This window comes from Oncorhynchus kisutch, linkage group LG4 (assembly GCF_002021735.2).
Source record: "Oncorhynchus kisutch isolate 150728-3 linkage group LG4, Okis_V2, whole genome shotgun sequence".
NCBI classification, from domain to species: Eukaryota; Metazoa; Chordata; class Actinopteri; order Salmoniformes; family Salmonidae; genus Oncorhynchus; species Oncorhynchus kisutch.
In genome coordinates, this window is record NC_034177.2 from 43,488,189 (window position 1) to 43,506,512 (window position 18,324).

The following is an 18,324-nucleotide window of genomic DNA, read 5'->3' on the forward strand; positions in this document are numbered from 1 at the left end:
TATTATAAGAAGTTTAATGCTAGCTAGCAACTCACCTTGGCTCCTTGCAGCCACAAGGTCCTTTTTGTCGCTGCACTCGCATAACAGGTGGTCAGCCTGCCGCACAGTTTCCTCGTGGATTGCAATGTAATTGGAGTCCAAAAATGCAGATTACTGATTGTTATGCTAACTTGAAATCGGCCCTAATTAATCAGCCATGCCGATTTAATCGGTCAACCTCTATTCTACACGGAACAAACATTTTGTGTTTATATTTAACGTGTTGGTCCCATGTTTCATGAGATGAGATAATGTTCCATAAGCACAAGCTTATTTCCCTCAATTGTGTGCATATATTAACATCCCTGTTAACTTCTTGGTGACGGGGCAGTATTGAGTAGCTTGGATGAATAAGGTGCCCAGTGTAAACTGCCTGCTACTCTGTCCCAGATGCTAATATATGCATATTATTAGTAGTATTGGATCGAAAACACAAGTTTCTAAAACTGTTTGAATGATGTCTGTGAGTATAACAGAACTCATATGGCAGGCAAAAACCTGAGACAAATCCAACCAGGAAGTGGGAAATCTGAGGCTTGAAGTTTCATTTAAGTGATTGCCTATCCAATATGCTGTGTCTGTGGCCAGATTGCACTTCCCAATGCTTCCAGCAGATGTCAACAGTCTTTAGAAAGTTGTTTTAGACTTCTATTGTGGAAGGGGGTCGAATAAGAGCTGTTTCAACAAGTGGACTAGGCTGTGCCTTCTTTTTCCTCTAATGAATACGCGGTTGGAATATTATTGAAGATTTATTATAAAAAAAGACCTTAAGGTTTGAACATCGTTTGACATGTTTCTACAAATTGTAATGGAACTCTTGACTTTTCATCTGGATTTTGCGCTTGTGCATTGTGCCTTTGGAATAGTGAACTAAACGCGCGAACAAAACGGCGGTATTTGGACATAAATATGTACGTAATCGAACAAAACAAACACTTATTGTGGGAGTCCTGGGAGTGCATTCTGATGATCTGCAAAGGTAAGTGAAGATTTATAATGCTATTTATGACTTGTTGACTCCACAATTTGGCAGGTAACTGTATGGCTTGCTTTTGAGGCTGAACGCTGTTCTCAGATGATTGAATATTGTGCTTTTGCCGTAAAGCTTTTTTGAAATCTGACAGATCGGTTGCATTAAGAACAAGTTTATCTTTAATTCTATGTAAAATATATATCTTTCATCAAAGTTTATGATGAGTATTTCTGTTATTTGATGTGGCTCTACAATTTCTCCAGATTTTGTTTTTGGAGGCATTTCTGAACATGGCGCCAATGTAAACTGATGTTTTTGGATATAAATATGAACTTGATCGAACAAAACATACATGTATTGTGTAACATTGAGTCCTGGGAGTGTCATCTGATGAAGATTTGTCAAAGGTTAGTGATTAATTTGATCTATATTTCTGCTTTTTGACACCTCTTTGGTGTGAAAATGGCTGAATGCTTTCTGTGACTAGTTGCTGAAGTAACATAATGATATGTTCTGCTTTCGTCAAAGTCCTTTTGAAATCGGACACGGTGGTTGGATTAACGAGAAGTGTATCTTTAAAATGGTGTTGTATGGTTGAGGAATTTTAATTATGAGATTTCTGTTTTGAATTTGGTGCCCTGCAATTTCACTGGCTGTTGGCGAGGTGGGAGGCTAGCGACCGGACAGGTGTGGCATATCAAGAAGCTGATTAACCTCTTGAAGCTAGGGGGCACTATTTTTATGTTTGGAATAATAACATTCCCAAAGTAACCGGCCTATTTCTCGGGTCCATATGATAGAATATGCATATAATTGACAGATTAGGATAGAAAACAGTCTGAAGTTTCCAAAACTGTCAAAATATTGTCTGAGTATAACAGAACTGATATTGCCAGGAAGTGGCTTCTATTTTTAAAGCTCCATGTTCCATAGCCTGCCTTTGCTCCATTTAAAGGGATATCAACCAGATTCCTTTTCCTATCACTTTCTCAAGGTGTCAACAGTCTTTAGACATAGTTTCAGGCTTTTATTTAGAAAAATGAGCGAGAAAGATAACATCGCGTAGTGGATAGCTGGGTGTTCGCATGAGTTTTGCTTGCGCAACAGTGGGGCAGCCATTGTCTCTCCCTCCTACTGAAAAAGAGAGAGTACCGGTTGCTATATTATCGATTCTATATTTTAAAAACGGAGGATTGATTTATAAAAAAATATTGACATGTTTCTGTGGACATATTACGGATACTATTTGGAATTTGTGTCTGCGTTGTCGTGACCGCTCTTTCCTGTGGATTTCTGAACATAACGCGCCAAACAAACGGAGGTATTTTGGATATAAAATAATCTTTATGGAACAAAATGAACATTTACTGTGTAACTGGGAGTCTCGTGAGTGAAAACATCCGAAGATCAAAGGTAAGCGATTTAATTTGATTTGCTTTTCTGATTTTCGTGACCAAGCTACATTGATGCTAGGTGTTCATAATATTTTGTCTAGTGATCGATAAACTTACACACATGCTTGGATTGCTTTCGCTGTAAATCATATTTTCAAAATCTGACACGACAGGTGGATTAACAAAAAGCTAAGCTGTGTTTTGCTATGTTGCACTTGTGATTTCATTAAATATATATATTTTTTTTTTTTATGTGGCGCTCTGCAATTCAGCGGTTGTTGATGGAAATTATTCTGCTAACGTCAAGAAGTTAAACAGCATGATCATTACATTCTTAATTCTATTCTTTTACTTTGAGTTTTTTTTTGTGTATTGTTGTGAATTGTTAGATGCTACTGCACTGTTGGCGCTAGGAACACAAGCTTTTCTTTACACCTGCAATAACAGCTATTAAATATGTCTGTGACCGATTTTGACAAGTGCACCTTGTGCTGGGGACATTAAAAGGCCACTCCTAAAATGTGCAGTTTTGTCACAGAACACAATGCCACAGATGTCTCAAGTTTTGAGGAAGTGTGCAATTGGCATGCTGACTGCAGGAATGTCCACCAGAGCTGTTGCAAGAGAATTGAATGTTCATTGCTCTACCATAAGCTGCCTCCAATGTCGATTTTAGAGAATTTGGCAGTACGTCCAACCGGCTTCACAACCGCAGGCCACTTGTAACCACCAGAGCAGGACCTCTACATTGGGCTTCTTCACCTCTGGGATCGTCTGAGACCAGCCACCCAGACAGCTGATGAAACTGTGGGTTTGCACAACAATCATTTCTGCATAAACTGTCTCAAGGAAGCTCATCTGCATGCTCGTTGTCCTCATCCTGGTCTTGACCTGACTGCTGTTTGGCGTTGTAACCAACATCAGTGGATAAATGCTCACCTTCGATTGGCACTGGCACACTGGAGAAGTTTGCTCTTCACGGATGAATCCCAGTTTCAACTGTAACGATCAGATTACGTTGTGTGGGTGGGTTTGCTGATGTCAATGTTGTGAATAGAATGCCCTGTGGTGGTATGGTAAGGGAAGGTATAAGCTACAGACAAGGAACACAATTGTTTAATCAATGGTCATTTGCACAGAGATATTGTGACGAGATCCTGAGGCCCATTGTCGTGCCATTCATCTAACACCATTAAATAATGTTTCAGCATGATAATGAATGGCACTGTCACAAGGATCTGTACACAATTCCTGGAAGCTGAAAATGTCCTTTCTTCCATGGCCTGCACACTCACCAGACATGTCACCCATTGAGCCTGTTTGGGATGATCTGGATCAACGTGTACAGCTAGGTATCTTAACTATTAAGTTAACTGTCTAAAATGTGCTAAATGCTCTGGATCAATAGGCTTACTGTCTGTTTGTTTTGTGCACGCAGCAACCCGAGAGTAGCATTTGAGTTACTTGTATAACTTTATGCGCTGGGATGTCTACCCTGAAAATACTTGTTCCCAATGCGCTTATTAGCATTTAGTTATTCTCTTTGATTTCACATGTGCTCTTAAGCATTGCTAACCGCCGGATTACAATAGCGCCACTTATGTTCAGTGCCGGTACTACCGAATATCCTGGTATGGCACAAGGTCGGTTTGACAATCCGCCCAAGCCTCGTGTTTTCACGCCAATTGCATTATGGAATGAACATTCACGCGTTGTGGCCTGCCATATGCACGTTGCGGTGCAGCTATATTGTGATGTAATTTTTTTTTTCAACATTTTAAGCCAATCACCATTTTCTGAGTCAAGATCACTTTCATCACTTTCAGTAAAAAACCAACCCTAGATCTACTGCTCAGATTTTTTTTTTTTACGTGCTTGACAATGTAACAGTAACCTAATTAAAAACAGTTATGTAGGGATAATATTTGTGCAGAAGGCTTAATACGTTATCACAGCATATTGGCTATATGCCTGCCAATATTGTTCTTCAGACCATATATTTCAAATCTCGAGTTTTGGTAACAAAGTGGATCACTCGGTGTAGCAGTTGAGGCACAGCTGAGCATGAATTTAAATGTGCTTTTTTATTTTACTGGACTGATGGTGCTTTCAAGACAATTGGGAACCCGGGGGGGGGGGAGAAACTAGGTCAAATCATGATGTCAGTGATCTTTAGGTCAGAAGGTCGGTGCTCTAGAAAGAGTTTAATGCCTGGGAAAATGTTTTTTTGAATGGTCAGTCTCAGCGGAGGGATGTAGAGCTCAACAGATCAAAAACATAAACTCACTCGTAAAAACAGCAGCTCTTAGACTGTCATTGAACACAGCAATCTCTGGTCATGGTTTTTAAAGTTATGAAATCTCAAGTAGACTATCAAACTTTGCTGTGGCTAGGTCATGGAATCTGTAGTCACTGGGATATGAGCTATCCGATTTGGCCAGCGATCTCCTGGTCCTCCGGGTAGGCAGGGTTTGTCTTTTCAGACAAATGAAATAGTTCACAGTGGAACATTTGCCTACCTGGTGCACATGGCTTCTGAATCCAGTACACCTACCGCCAACAGCACAACACACATTCTAATGGAGTCTTTTGTCCATTGGCTTTTCTACAGAAATATTTGGTGATCGACTAGGAATGCCTTGAAGGTAGATTGTGATCGACCAGTTGGTGACCACTGTTTAAGGTTCTGATCTGTTGCATCAGCCTCAATGCTTTTAAAATTTATTTTGATATACTGGTTGTATACATTTGGGATCTGTCCCAGAGTTTGTTTGGAATAAGCTATTTTATTTTCCACACAGAACGACAAGCTGACCAGTAGAATAGGTAAACTTTTCTATGGGAGACATTAGATTGAAATAGGCTAGTGTTTTTGCTGTTGGCTGAGCAAGAACATTTGGTCAATTATTCTAAAATCATGATGCGCATCGGAATTCGGTAAGTGGCATGTTCTGTTAAGATGAATTACGCCGCGGGTGGACTCCATAATAAGGTTACGCACCCAATGCTTAGGCCTATATGTCAAATTTTGAAATGATTCCTGTCAAATGTCCAGCTCCACCCTGACACTCGCACACTCGCATTACTCCTCACTCTCATTTGCACTCTCCTGCTCTGACAGTGAGCCAGGCCAGCTACACTACCCTACCCTCAGTTTAGCAAGCTGCAGCAGAGCCACTGACAGGCCTGAGGGGGGTGAGTGCTTTAGAGGATGTAACACACCTTTGACTTAGCATTGACTCACCCTCCAATCATCCTTCAAGCATTTGAGTTGAGGAGTGTTTACCAGCCTGTTGTCTAGTGCCTCGTGATAAGTCTGTCAACCCTCTGAGATTTGGACAAAGCTGGAGATGGGCATATCTTTGTCTTAGACAATGGATATCTGTACCATGCACAGATCATCGAGGCATTTGCGCTTTGGGGAGCGAGGCGTGTCCTCACTTTGTATTTGCGGGGATCCGTGTGAGCTCCTTGCATGAGCGCTGCAGTGAGTGTCCCTCACGGCCCTTAATAAAGCCTTGTGTGTGTGTGTGTGTGTGTGTGTGTGCTTATTTTTTTTACATTTTTTACGGTGAGCCCACAGAGGGATCTCTGCCATGCTGGGCACACACCACATTAATTCCAATCCTTTGCCATCTGAGCTGCCGAGTGGCACTTCAAAGGTGGAGTCGGGTGGTGTTAATCCAGGGCTGCTCCACTGGACTGGGCCCCGGCTCTCCCAGCCGGCCCCAGGTTTGAAGTGTGATCAAAGTGCAGCCTGCCCCTGATTGATGGGCCCTCTCCGGCCCAGGGGCTGGCTGTCAGGGGACCAGGAAGTGCCAGGAAGCGTGACACGGGATCTCAATGTCCTCCTGTCGACAGGAAGGGGGAGACCAGATCAGAATCAAGAGTCCTCCATGATAAACCTTACATACTGAAATGGGGGAAGAGCCTACAAACTTACTGTAAGGGTCATCATGGAGAATTGTTGGTTCTGGTCTCCCCCTTCTTGTCGACAAGAGGACACTGAGATAATGTCAATCTCCCTGGCACTTCCTGGTCTCCTGAGACATGGGCACAGACTTTTGTTCACAAGCCTGTACACACACACTTTTACACTCTCTCTTTCCCAAGGCTACACAAGTTTTTGTTATTGCACATGTACACATGAGCGTATCTGTTGAAAGAGCCCCATGTTCTATGACAGAAATGGCACTGAGGCTAGAAAAGTGCCTTTTTGATTGGGTGGTTGATGCACATGTGCGCATCGCAACTGCACACATGTACACACAGCCCCACTATCAGTTAGGGCTTTTACAGTGACCGTATTACCGCCGCACCGGCGTTCACGAGTCATGACTGCAGTCAAATTCCAGATGACCGTTTAGTCACGATAACTAGGTCTCCAAGCTCTGATGCTGCTGGTGGTCATTAGTAGCCGACCAAACTTACTAACTGCCTGGTACTCCGCACTCTATTGTCCCTCTAATCACTCTGACATAAATGCAAATGTTTTAGAAAATCAAATCAACACTTCATGAGTTCATGTTGCACAACATTTCTATAGGCTATGCATTTGTGTGAGAACCTTTTTGATGGCCTCTATTAAAAAGAGGAGGATCCCATCACCTTTCTATAGGCTAGGCCTGCTATATTTATTTCTCACAAGAATAGGTCAACTTTTGCACTATGGAGGATGTAGATTGACAGGCTAGTGCTTTTGCTGTTTGTTAGGCCTTCTCATCTAGTTGGCTGACAAAGTAGGCTAAATCTGGACAGTTCTAATATCTTCAATACGCACCTTGAAAGTTGAAGGACATGCGCAATTGCATCCCCAACCTGTTGATCTTCACTTGTAGCCTACTATTTAGTTGAGATGCCTGTGAGAAGGACTTGATCACGTGACGGGCAATGGCTAATAAGAATCTAGATATCTGAGAGCCATGTGAGTGAGAGGTGATTCTGCACATAGCAGCCGGGAGAAGTTAATTATAATTGTTATATTCAGCCCATTTATGAAACGACGTTCTTCGTTTGTTGAAAGAGAGGACCGAAATGCAGCGTGGTTACTCATGTCTTTAATGAAAAAAGTGACGATACATGAAATAACTAATAAATACGAAAACAACAAACGGAACGTGAAACTTATACAGCCTATCTGGTGAAACTACACAGAGACAGGAACAATCACCCACGAAAGACAAAGCGAACTCAGGCTACCTAAATACGGTTCCCAATCAGAGGCAACGAGAAGCACCTGACTCTGATCAAGAACCGCCTCAGGCAGCCAAGCCTAACTAGACACACCCCTAAACCAAGCAATCCCAAATCCTATAAAACCCCAATACAAAACACAACACGTAAACCCATGTCACACCCTGGCCTGACCAAAATATATTACGAAAACACAAAACACTAAGACCAAGGCGTGACACTTTAGCCTCAAAAGTCATGGATTTTTTTCGAGGGTGTTACGGCCACACAAGTGAATGCCGTCAAGGCCTGGTGAGAATTATCAAGTGCTTGTCAAATTGTGAATGAGAGACTGATGATGTGTGTACAGCCTGCACAACAAACAAATCAGAGCTCATGCCTTTTCCTGCAACTTTTTTCTGATCATCTTTAGTCACCACAACATGCAGCCTTAGAATGTTTTAAAGATCTAAACCTATCCCGTTTGGAGAAGATATCCTTTCTATTTTATTCAGCTATGTTCAACTGTGTTCTTCATAATAAAAATGCCATTAAATACTAAGCAAATCTTGTCTGCTAAATGAACCAGTGTAGCCCACAGCTGTAAGGCATAACCATATCGGGGCCTAACATAAGGACAACTGTGTGCTATTCTGTTCTTCTGAAATAAACATCTCCTTCATATCATGTTTCTTTAGACCTGTCAAAAATAACTAAAGGATTTATTGTGATGGTGTAGGCTATATTAAATGGAAAAGCTACATTTTTAAATCCAAAGGTCTGCTTCAGTGGCTTGTAGGCTATGCGTGGACGCCAGGAGATGCTAAACGTGTTTATGTTAATTGACAGTCAATTACCCTGAGACGGGCAAATATTTGCTTAACAATCACCAGCTGACAAAATTGAATGACCCCCACAGCCCTACTCCCAGGAGCTAACCATGTTATTGTAGATTCTGTCCCGCTAGTTCCAGGCACTCCCAGGGTTGTGAGCTTCCCCCTCCCAGGCTCTTCATATTGAATTATTCTCTAGATTCTAAAGGATCTTTCTAATTTGCCACTGTAAGCAGATTGATCAATAGCTTTTTTGCCATTTTAAAATGTGCTCAAGAAGCTTAATGAACTCTGTTTTGAATAATAGGACTTGGAGATAATCAGCCCAGGCAGCCCCTCTTGCATGCTTCTGTTGCAGCACCAACCAGTCCTGAGTAGCTGTAGTTTTTACCCCAAAGCAGATGCATCTTATCCTGTTTTTCAACCCCTCCCTCCCTCCATTTTTCATCCTGCTGACTGTTGACTCCTGTCTTCTGTGCCTCTCTACAGCCGGGAGGTGTGGAGACTGACCCCCAGTGACCCGGCACTCACCGTTTCTCTAGAGAGGGGCAGCAATCTGCAGGCTGCACAATGAAATGGGCCTCCTTGCCCTTGAGTTTATTCTGGACTGTCAACATGCTTTTTCTTTGGGGAGGTGGAGGGGTGATTGTGTTTTATGCAGAGAATTTGGAAGTGAGTTCTTTAGCTAGAGACCGAGGGACAAACAGCTGCAGGCAGATTCCTTTTTAAAGAGGAAGGGCCAATGCTGAAGGGTCGCTTTGCATCTTGGGAAACGGGGAAGGGGGGTTAAGTGAAATGGACAGTTGGTTGATGGAGCACTTTTCATTAGCATTTTTTGCCCTCTCAGCCTCCCTTGTCTCTCCCCCGCCTCTGCTCTGTAGCCGAGGGCCTTTGGGTATCCCGGGGAGAGAGAGAAGCATGCTGGGTAATGGTGTGTGGTGCTGTGGCCTGGTTGGTCAGCGGCGGAGGGGAGGGTGCGGGTCTGTGCGGTGGCATTAGTCTCCTGCTGCTGTCTCTCCTTGGCTCTTTGAGGGCCTTTAGAGTTTGCTCTCCCGGTTACTGCCGCTTCATAAGCCCTAAACGGCGGCCACACAATGCCAGGCAGGAGAAGGGTCAGGGTTGAACTTGAACCTCGGCTCCAACCGCTGGCAGAAAGGACTCCTCTGAGAACATGTCAACTAATCCCCCTCCCGCAGCAACTCAAACAGGTCCCCTACGCACAGCCTACCTCGTACACACGCTCTGTATGGTTGTTTGTCATGATCAAGAGTGTTAGACGCGTTAGAATACTGCCTGATATTCTGGTCCCCTATGGCTCTCACAATATAAGTTACTAGTTCCAATATCCACACTTCAAACAAGTTTTGCTACGAGAGCTCCTGTTTCTTTGAAAATGTCAAACTGTGTCTTGGAAGCCCTAAATTCCCATCACCACCTATGGTTTTACTCCAGGGCATCCGTATCACTCTGGAATCGTAATGCTTTTTTTTTAACCTCACCGACCTGTGACTAACACCAACCATTAAATGTTATATGCCGACTTTAAAACTGAGATTTGTGTGTGCCTTTTAAAAAGTGGATCTCCATATAACTCAAAGGTTGACCTCTTGGCTGTGTCTCTCTCTCTGTGTGGTAGGAGCTGGAAGAGGCGCTACAGAAGCAGGACACAGACTTTCTGGCTGACCTCCTCGTCTCACTGCTGCAAGGATGCTACCAGCGCACAGACATCACGTAAGTAGTGCCCCCCGGGTTTCCCACATCCTTTATTCAATCTTTATTTATACGGGAGTTCAATATTCATACTTTTTCTTTCTAGAGAGGGCCTCAGAACTAGGCCTAACTTCTTAGCTCGCCAGCACACAGCAGCACATCTCATTACCTTCCTTCTAACAGACCAGTCTTGGTGACAACATCCAGGGGCCGTATGGGCCTGAAACACGGGAAGTTTGAGTCACAAACCCTGTTTAGTAGTGAGCACATCAGTGTGCACAGCTTGTGTTGAAATCAGCCTTTGCAACTGAGTGAGGCTTCTCACAAAGGAAACTGGGGTTAGGTGGATTTTTCCCTGGGGGGAAATGACTAAATGTGAGCGAGAGGGAGTGGGAAGAGCAAAGGAAAGTGAAATAAATGTTCCAGCCCTGAAGGGGCCCCCACCCACCACCGCTACCACCTCTCCTGCTCTTGATCCATCAGCACCACTGGGTTAGGCACCTATCAGCCTGTGACTTGGGAGGGATGTGGGAGGTTAAGGCTGATAGTTTCCACACCCAGGCATGCAGTAACAGGACAACCTGCCTTATTGGACAGGACAGCCGCTGGCATCCCGGGGGTGGAGGCTCGGCTCTGGCCTTTCAAAGAGCTGCCCTTTTCATCCGCACGCGTTAAACGCTCCGGCGGAGCTGGGGAGGGGGGTGGGGGTGTTGGCAGAGGAGGAGAAAGGGAGAGATGGGATAGTGGGGGGCCTGCAGCTGTGTGAAAGTGCAAACTGCTCTTTCAAGATAAGCCACTTTTTTTTCTCCAGTTTTTCTCCTCCTTTCTTTTCTGTTGTTGCATCGGCACTCACCCCTGCCCTGAGCCCTTGTTTCTGTTCGTCTGAGCAGGAACTGAAGGGTTCCAGATTAATCAGACAGATCTGACCCGGAACCAACATTTATTTACCAGCATCCAAAAGAACAATGAAACAAACCCACTCAAGTGCAAAGAAATTGCTGTCTTTTCCCCCTCCTTTTCTCTTCAGAACCACTACGGTATGGCAGCTTGAATTATTTCTTGACTGTCTCTTTCACAATAGACATCCTGTTGAAATTGAGAGGTTATATGCACTTGCTTTACAAAGCACACTGTAAGGACAAGCATTTGCAAGTGAATGAATAGCGGTGCGCCATATTGTCGGATCCCAAGGACTCTTTAAAGGGCTATGTAGTAGCTTGACAAAAATAACAGCAATCACCCTATCTCCCAATCAGCTTTTCTTTTGTTGTGTTGATTGGTATCAATATGAAGCACATGTTCCTTTTGACCTTTTGACACAGTAGGCGTTTGAGAATGAATGACTTCTAGTTGAAGAGATGAATGCGTATGTGACATGAATGGGTTAAACAATTAACCTAGGCCTAAATTCTCACATTTTGTATGGGAACCCTTGACTAGTCCACACCAACCAAATACTGCAGTAGATCTCTCTGATTTTCTATTACCCACCCCTCCTCACTACTGTATTGTCATACTAGCATATGGGACTAATCACTGTCCCGCCCCTCTTAGTCCCCAGGCGTTCAGCAGTTATCTGGACGACATCATCAACTACCGCTGGGAGCTGGAGGAGGGGAAGCCCAACCCCCTGCGCCAGGGGCCCTTTGAGGAGCTGACCCCGCGCACACAGGTGGAGCTGCTGCACAGGCTGTGTGACTACCGCCTGGACGCCGCAGACGTCTTCGACCTGCTCAAGGTGCTACACACACACACCTTGTACCGCAAGCCTGCACCTGTTTTAAACTCCCTTTATTATGACTGTTTCAGAGTTAGCATGGGTAAACGGTCAACTGGGGAAACATGTTTTGGTACCTGTAGTTTTGGTGATTTGTTTTATTGGGATGCGGTTGATGGTGACTGACTTTAAAAAATTTAAAAAATGATGTCTAACCTGACATAGTGAATTAAGTGGAACTGTAATATGCATCATTAATCCATGCAATGTTTGATCCCAGGGCCTGGATGCGGACAGCCTGCGCGTGGAGCCGCTGGGGCAAGATGGGAGCGGTGCGCTCTACTGGTACTTCTATGGTACCCGCATGTACAAAGAGGAGCCGGTCAAGAGGAAAGCGGAGCAGCTCGAGTAAGTGGGTTGCACCATCGGGCATCGGCTGTGGACGTTGATGGTTTTGCTTGCCTGTAATTCAGAGGTCATAGAACGTGAACGCTATGCTGGTATATAACCAGTCATTTTTGTATCGATTCTCTGATACTCAGTGTATGGTTGTCTGCATTATATTATGTGTTACGGTGTATATATGCGCTATGAGGTATGTAATATGTAAACAGTAGCACTTCCTACTGCTAATTCTGTTTTCTAACAAAGGACAAATTGAGCACCAACATAGTAATTACTATGTACCTACTAGCCTGTTAGAGGTTAATCATATGGGTCACTCCAGTAATAGCTACCCTGGTAAAAGGCCTGTGAAATTTAAAGTGTGGTCGGTTATTTGTTTTTCACTCTGTTGTCCCTATAGTGAAGCCCCTGAGATAAAACCAACAGAGAAGAGGAAAAGGGGAAGACCACCAAAGAAGAAAGTGGAGGAGATCCAGCTAAGGTGAGACCAGCAGCAAACTCTGTCCTTAGTGGTCTCGTGTTCTCTCCACTCTCAAACGTCTCCAGAGACGTTCACCACCTTTATTCCCCAGACCTTGTTCATACAATGCTTTGGAGTGGATGGTAAATACTGAATGGGCTGGCCTGTTGTTTTTTCAGTGAGGTGGAGAGCGAAGTGAAGGAGAATGGACTGGAAGGTCTACACTCAGGCACAGGTGAGAAAAAAGGCAGAGCTATCAGAAACATCTATCTAGATCGACTCCAACTTCTGATATTGATGCTGACGATTGAGACTTGTTAAAAAAAATAAAAAAATAAAAAAAATGGAAGTTTATTGGTTTTGTACTTAGATTTCTATATGTTATCACAGGTGCAGCGAAATACTTATTTTTCTAGCTTCAACAGTGCAGTCATATCTAGTAATACAATGACCATACACATCCCCTCCCCCTCAGAATGAGCAATATCAGAATGAGCAATGTCAGAGTCCGGAGTATATTGGCCATGATGTTGTCTGTCCGTCCGTCCAGACCGGGAGCGCGGTGCCTGGTCCTTGATGTGTGACACGGAGGAGCAGTGGGCCAGTCTGGCCGAGAGCATCAGAGACAAAACGTCCCCCCAGGACCGCCACCTCTACCGCATCATCAGCCAGAACTTCCTCCCTGAGATCAGCAGCATGATCGAGCACAAGGTCAGTCAGCTCTCTTAGTCTCCTCCCTCCCCTTCTCAACCCATCAATCTTCATTCAGACACTGACTCAGTCAGCTGATGTGCTCTGTAAGGGCATAGTGTCTCAAATGGCTGCCTCTAGGAGGAATTGGGAAATGGAGGCTGTATGGCGCGGCTGCAGGTGTGTGGAGGCAGACTGGTCTCTGCTTGTCAGAACACTAGCTTCTGAGCCCTGGGCCCAAAGCTGGACTGTCCAGTCTCTCTCTCATCTGTGGCCCTGTGTGCAGTTTCTGCTGGAGTGACGGTCGAGGCTGGGAGTGCTCATTTGTCGCATGGTTTTCCTTCTGCGGAATGAGTCACCTCGGAGATTGTTGACACTGTTTTAACTGTTCAAACTCTGCCCTTTTTAATACATTGCATACTCATTTATCTTTTGAGTATACATAGCCAGACAGTAGAGCAGGACCAATATAGATTTTTTGTTTGTTTGTGCTGATACCAAGGAAGCCGATGGATGATATTTTAGGTCAATATTTTACGTCGATATCATTAACTTCTTGACGCTACCCATCCCATTAGCGGGATCATTTTCGTCAGCAACCGCTGAATAGCATAGCCCCACAGTCAAATAATATTACAAAAAAATATTCATATTCATGAAATCACAAGTGCAATATTTCAAAACACAGCTTAGCCTTTTGTTAGTCCACCTGTCGTCTCAGATTTAGAAATTATGCTTGACAGCGAAAGCAATCCAAGCGTTTGTAAGTTTATCGATAGCATAACAAAACATTATGTACACTAAGCATTAAGTAGCTAGGTCACAAATCAGAAAAGCAATCAAATTCATCGTTTACCTTTGATCTTCGGATGTTTTCACTCACGAGACTCCCAGTTACACAATAAATGTTCCTTTTGTTCCATAAAGATGATTTTTGTATCCAAAATACCTCCGTTGGTTTGTCGCGTTATGTTCAGAAATCCACAGGAAAGAGCGGTCACGACGACGCAGACGTATATTCCAAATAATATCCATAATGTCCACAAACATGTCAAATGTTTTTTATAATTGATCCTCAGGTTGTTTTTAAAATATATTTTCGATAATCTATCAACCGGGTGTGTAGGTCTTTCAATAACACCAGGAGAAGCAATGGCTGCTTTACTCTGTAGCGCAAAACTCACTCTGAGAGCCCCCACCTATCCACTTACGCAATGTGATCTTTCACGCAAATTTTTCAAAATAAAAGCCTGAAACTATGTCTAAAGACTGACACCTTAGGGAAGCCATAGAAAAGGGAATCTGGTTGATATCCCTTTAAATGGAGGATAGGCATGCATAGGAACAGCGAGGTTTCAAAATAAGAGGCACTTCCTGATTGGATTTTCATCCTGCAATATCAGTTCTGCTATACTCACAGACAATATTTTTACAGTTTTGGAAACTTTAGTGTTTTCTATCCTAATCTGACAATTATATGCATATTCTAGTTTCCGGAGCTGAGAAATAGGCCGTTTCAAATGGGTCCGTTTTTTTTTTTTTTTTTGCCAAAAACGAAAATACTGCCCCCTACACACAAGGTTAAATAAAAACATTTGACAAAAAGTCATTAATGCATGCATTTTTAAATAAAACAATACATTTGACTTTGTTTTTACCAAACTACATACAATTATTACCATAATGTTGTTATTTGAATGGTAAATCTCTTAATTAGCTGGGTAAGTTTAAGATGCATCGGCCTACTCGCAATATAGGTGAATACATATTCAATAGGAGTGTGTGCATTGAGTTGCTGATCAGTGGGGTCTATGGTGCTACACATGACAATCTGTTTGCCTTTCATGTGGGACTTATTATCCTACTGATCAACAACATTCGCAAAGACTTCACTCCAGCATGTCATGCCTGTGTGGAATGTCATTATATAGGCACTGCTGTTAGTTTGAGAATATAACAAAGCATCTATTCCATGCCAATGGGTCCATCATAATGATTTGTGATCACGGATGCTAATGAAACTAGTATTTTTAGTCACTTTTCGTGATAGGACGCATCTCTGAACAACTCAATTGGCTCGTTCAGCTATCTGTCAAGAAATGGGCAGGTTGTAACTTGATCCTACTGCTATTATTGGATAGACGGAGGTTTTAACGCCGCTCTTTTTCACATCTCTCATATCTCTCCATCGCTCATATCATTTACTTGCTACTATGAGAACTAGCTCAATGGCAATTACATGTTCTACAAAGCCATAAATGTGCATAATATCTAACATGCAGAGCAAGGGTAGAGAAAAAATATGAAACGATTCACGTTTTGTGTGAATGACTCCAATCTGCCCATAGTTTGAAAAGTGAAGAAACACACGCACGCTGATCTACATCTATCTTGGTCCATAACATGAAGATAGACTCTTAGGGAGCTAAACCTATTGCCAACATTTTAATTAGGCATTTTTGAACACTTGCCCTGTTATGGCAATCATCTACTCCAACTATCAATTGTCAATTTACAGTTATGATTGTGGCTGGTCAGATCAGCAGATGACTTGTTGCCGAAAAATGATAACCAGTTAACTTTAGCTAGCTACGTTGGCCATTAGCTCTTATCTGATATCTTAGCACCATGTTTAGCTACCGAGCTAACACCACAGATGAAAGGGTTAGTTATTGTAATCTTTGCCAACAGCTAGCTAGCTTATTAAGTGCATGTCCAGGCACGTCGACACAAGCCGTATTATGCATTAACACAAACTGAATTCAGATTTACGTAATTCTGTAGTGATCAACGGGACCTCTCGCGTAAGCCATCCCTGTGATCGGGTCCGATAGATACCCAACACAGCCTGCCTGTCCTTGTGGACTGTGACGGTCAAAAGTTTTGGCCATTCTGTCGGCATGGGGTCATTCTCTAATGGTCATCCGATGGTGATCTGTCCTTCACGGCCAGCATGCCTGCCTGGCTGTTATCTATCTGGACATATTCACAGTTCTCAAGCTGCTGAACATTCCCACTGGATGCAGGCTCTGGCAGTACAGAGCAGGCATCTGGGATGTGTGTGTGTGTGTGTGTGTGTGTGTGTGTGTGTGCTTTCGCAGCATTATTGTATGAATGCGCACACAGCCATGGAGACCTCCAGCTCCCGTCCACAGCCCTGGCTGTCACAGCCATTTCGCAGGGCGCTGACGGGAGGCAGGCACTCACCTTGAGGCGGGATGGAGCCACTTGATTGACGACCTGCTGTGCTGCAGGATTGTCGACTTAAGTGGCGACACCAGAGGCAGTCCATCTCCTGTGTGCGATTAAGTGCTGTGGGTAATGCACAGAACAGAGGCAGGGCAGAGGAGCCCCGGGACACGCCGGTGCAGAGAGACAAGACTGGGGGATGGGAGCTGTAGCACATTCAGCACTTTGACAGCCCCTTTGGTGGTGGCTACCACTGGCCCAGTGGAGGAAGAGCAAGGTAGCTATCTAACACGTCCCCATGCTGCTGGCAGAGGGGGAAAGGGCCTCTTGTTGGGGTTCGCAGGGCCCGTCCTGACGGGAAGCATTTACATTTGAGTCATTTAGCAGACACTTTTCTTTCTCCAGCGTTACTTAGTTAGTGCATTCATCTTAAGGTAACTAGGTGACAGAACCACATCACAGTCGTAGTAACTACATTTTTCCTCAAAGAATATAAAACATAACAAATAACACCACAGAAACAAAAGGCACAGGAGGTGGTGCAGCCCAGGAGGCAGGCATCCATCTTGTTTCCCATAACATCCAAAGTACCAGACTCCGTTACCCCCATGCTCTTGGAAACAACCATACCTTTTGGACTGCGTTCTCTGACATGGATACTGCCTGGCCCAAAGGGTTCTGCTCTGACTGCAGCTTCCTGCTGTTTTTTTTCTTCCATGTTGTGGTTTGTATTCTGCAACCAATTCTGCTGCTCATATTAAGTATGTAACTTTCTTACTAATTGCTACATTATGGACTGTGGCAATGCTGTGGTCAGTTTGCACACACACGTTACCGCCCGCTCCCCCAGCTTTTAGTGGAAATTGTTACGTGTGATTGCCACAGGGAGCATGGAGGGGTTTGATTTGTTTGGTTAGTCAGTGACCCACTAGGAGAAGGGTAGCAGGGTGGGTGGGATTTACAGGGGGGGGGGGGGGTAGTCGGGGGAGGAGGAGCAGAGCCTGGATCACCCCTTCTCTCCTCACAGCTCTGCTGGAAGACAACAGAGGATTCCCCGGGGCCTGCTTGGCTATTAGCTTCCGTGGATGCTTGATCAAAGCGACTAAGTGTGATTTTTGTGTGAATAATGAAACCACTTATTTGTGTTTTTAATCTTGATTCTTTTGCCTCTGCAGGTGAATGAGCAGAAGCAGAGGCTGCTGGACCCCACCCCAGTACGCAGCTCTTACCGTCTCTCTGAGAAACGCATGAGCCAAGAGGAGGAGGTGAGACCAGCTGCGCGTGTGTAATTTATCGTTCTTAGTGTATGTCCCGTCTCCTGTGAGACCCAGTGGACTGATGGATTCCTGTTTGTGTCCAGGACACGCTGCAGGCCATAGCCAATAGGGAGCAGCAGAAACAGAAGGATGAGGACATGGACAGGCAGGCCCTGCTGATGGAGCAGAGACGAGAAGAGGAGATGCTGCTGCAGGAGGAGCGCCAGAGAGAGGAGCTGGAGAGACTCCAAGCTGTGGAAGGTGAGTAGTGGAGCTGGGTTATGGGGCAGGGTGGGGCTCCGGGTGGATTCTGAAAGACGGCCAACCCCGCACACACCTCTGCATTTGTATTGCCTGTACCGTTGAATGATCTATTGCCCTGGTTGTGAATTCTATATTGCAATATATTACACGTATTGGGCTGAGAGTGAGTGGGAATATATAGCCCTTTGAATCACAGGAGTCCTTCTGATGTCACCTGTCAAG

At 44.2% G+C, this 18,324-nt stretch overlaps 1 protein-coding gene across 1 annotated transcript in view; it reads left to right on the top strand.

The window, feature by feature from the left end:
* Nucleotides 1-18,324, top strand: part of LOC109888897 (cat eye syndrome critical region protein 2 homolog) — a 62,530-nt gene that overhangs the window by 24,679 nt on the left and 19,527 nt on the right. Inside the window, exons 2-9 of the mRNA XM_031823002.1 lie at nucleotides 10,048-10,142; nucleotides 11,676-11,859; nucleotides 12,119-12,246; nucleotides 12,644-12,724; nucleotides 12,883-12,938; nucleotides 13,254-13,414; nucleotides 17,758-17,847; nucleotides 17,943-18,099. Coding sequence (XP_031678862.1) covers nucleotides 10,048-10,142; nucleotides 11,676-11,859; nucleotides 12,119-12,246; nucleotides 12,644-12,724; nucleotides 12,883-12,938; nucleotides 13,254-13,414; nucleotides 17,758-17,847; nucleotides 17,943-18,099 — 952 coding nt within the window. The remainder of the gene's footprint in view (nucleotides 1-10,047; nucleotides 10,143-11,675; nucleotides 11,860-12,118; nucleotides 12,247-12,643; nucleotides 12,725-12,882; nucleotides 12,939-13,253; nucleotides 13,415-17,757; nucleotides 17,848-17,942; nucleotides 18,100-18,324) is intronic.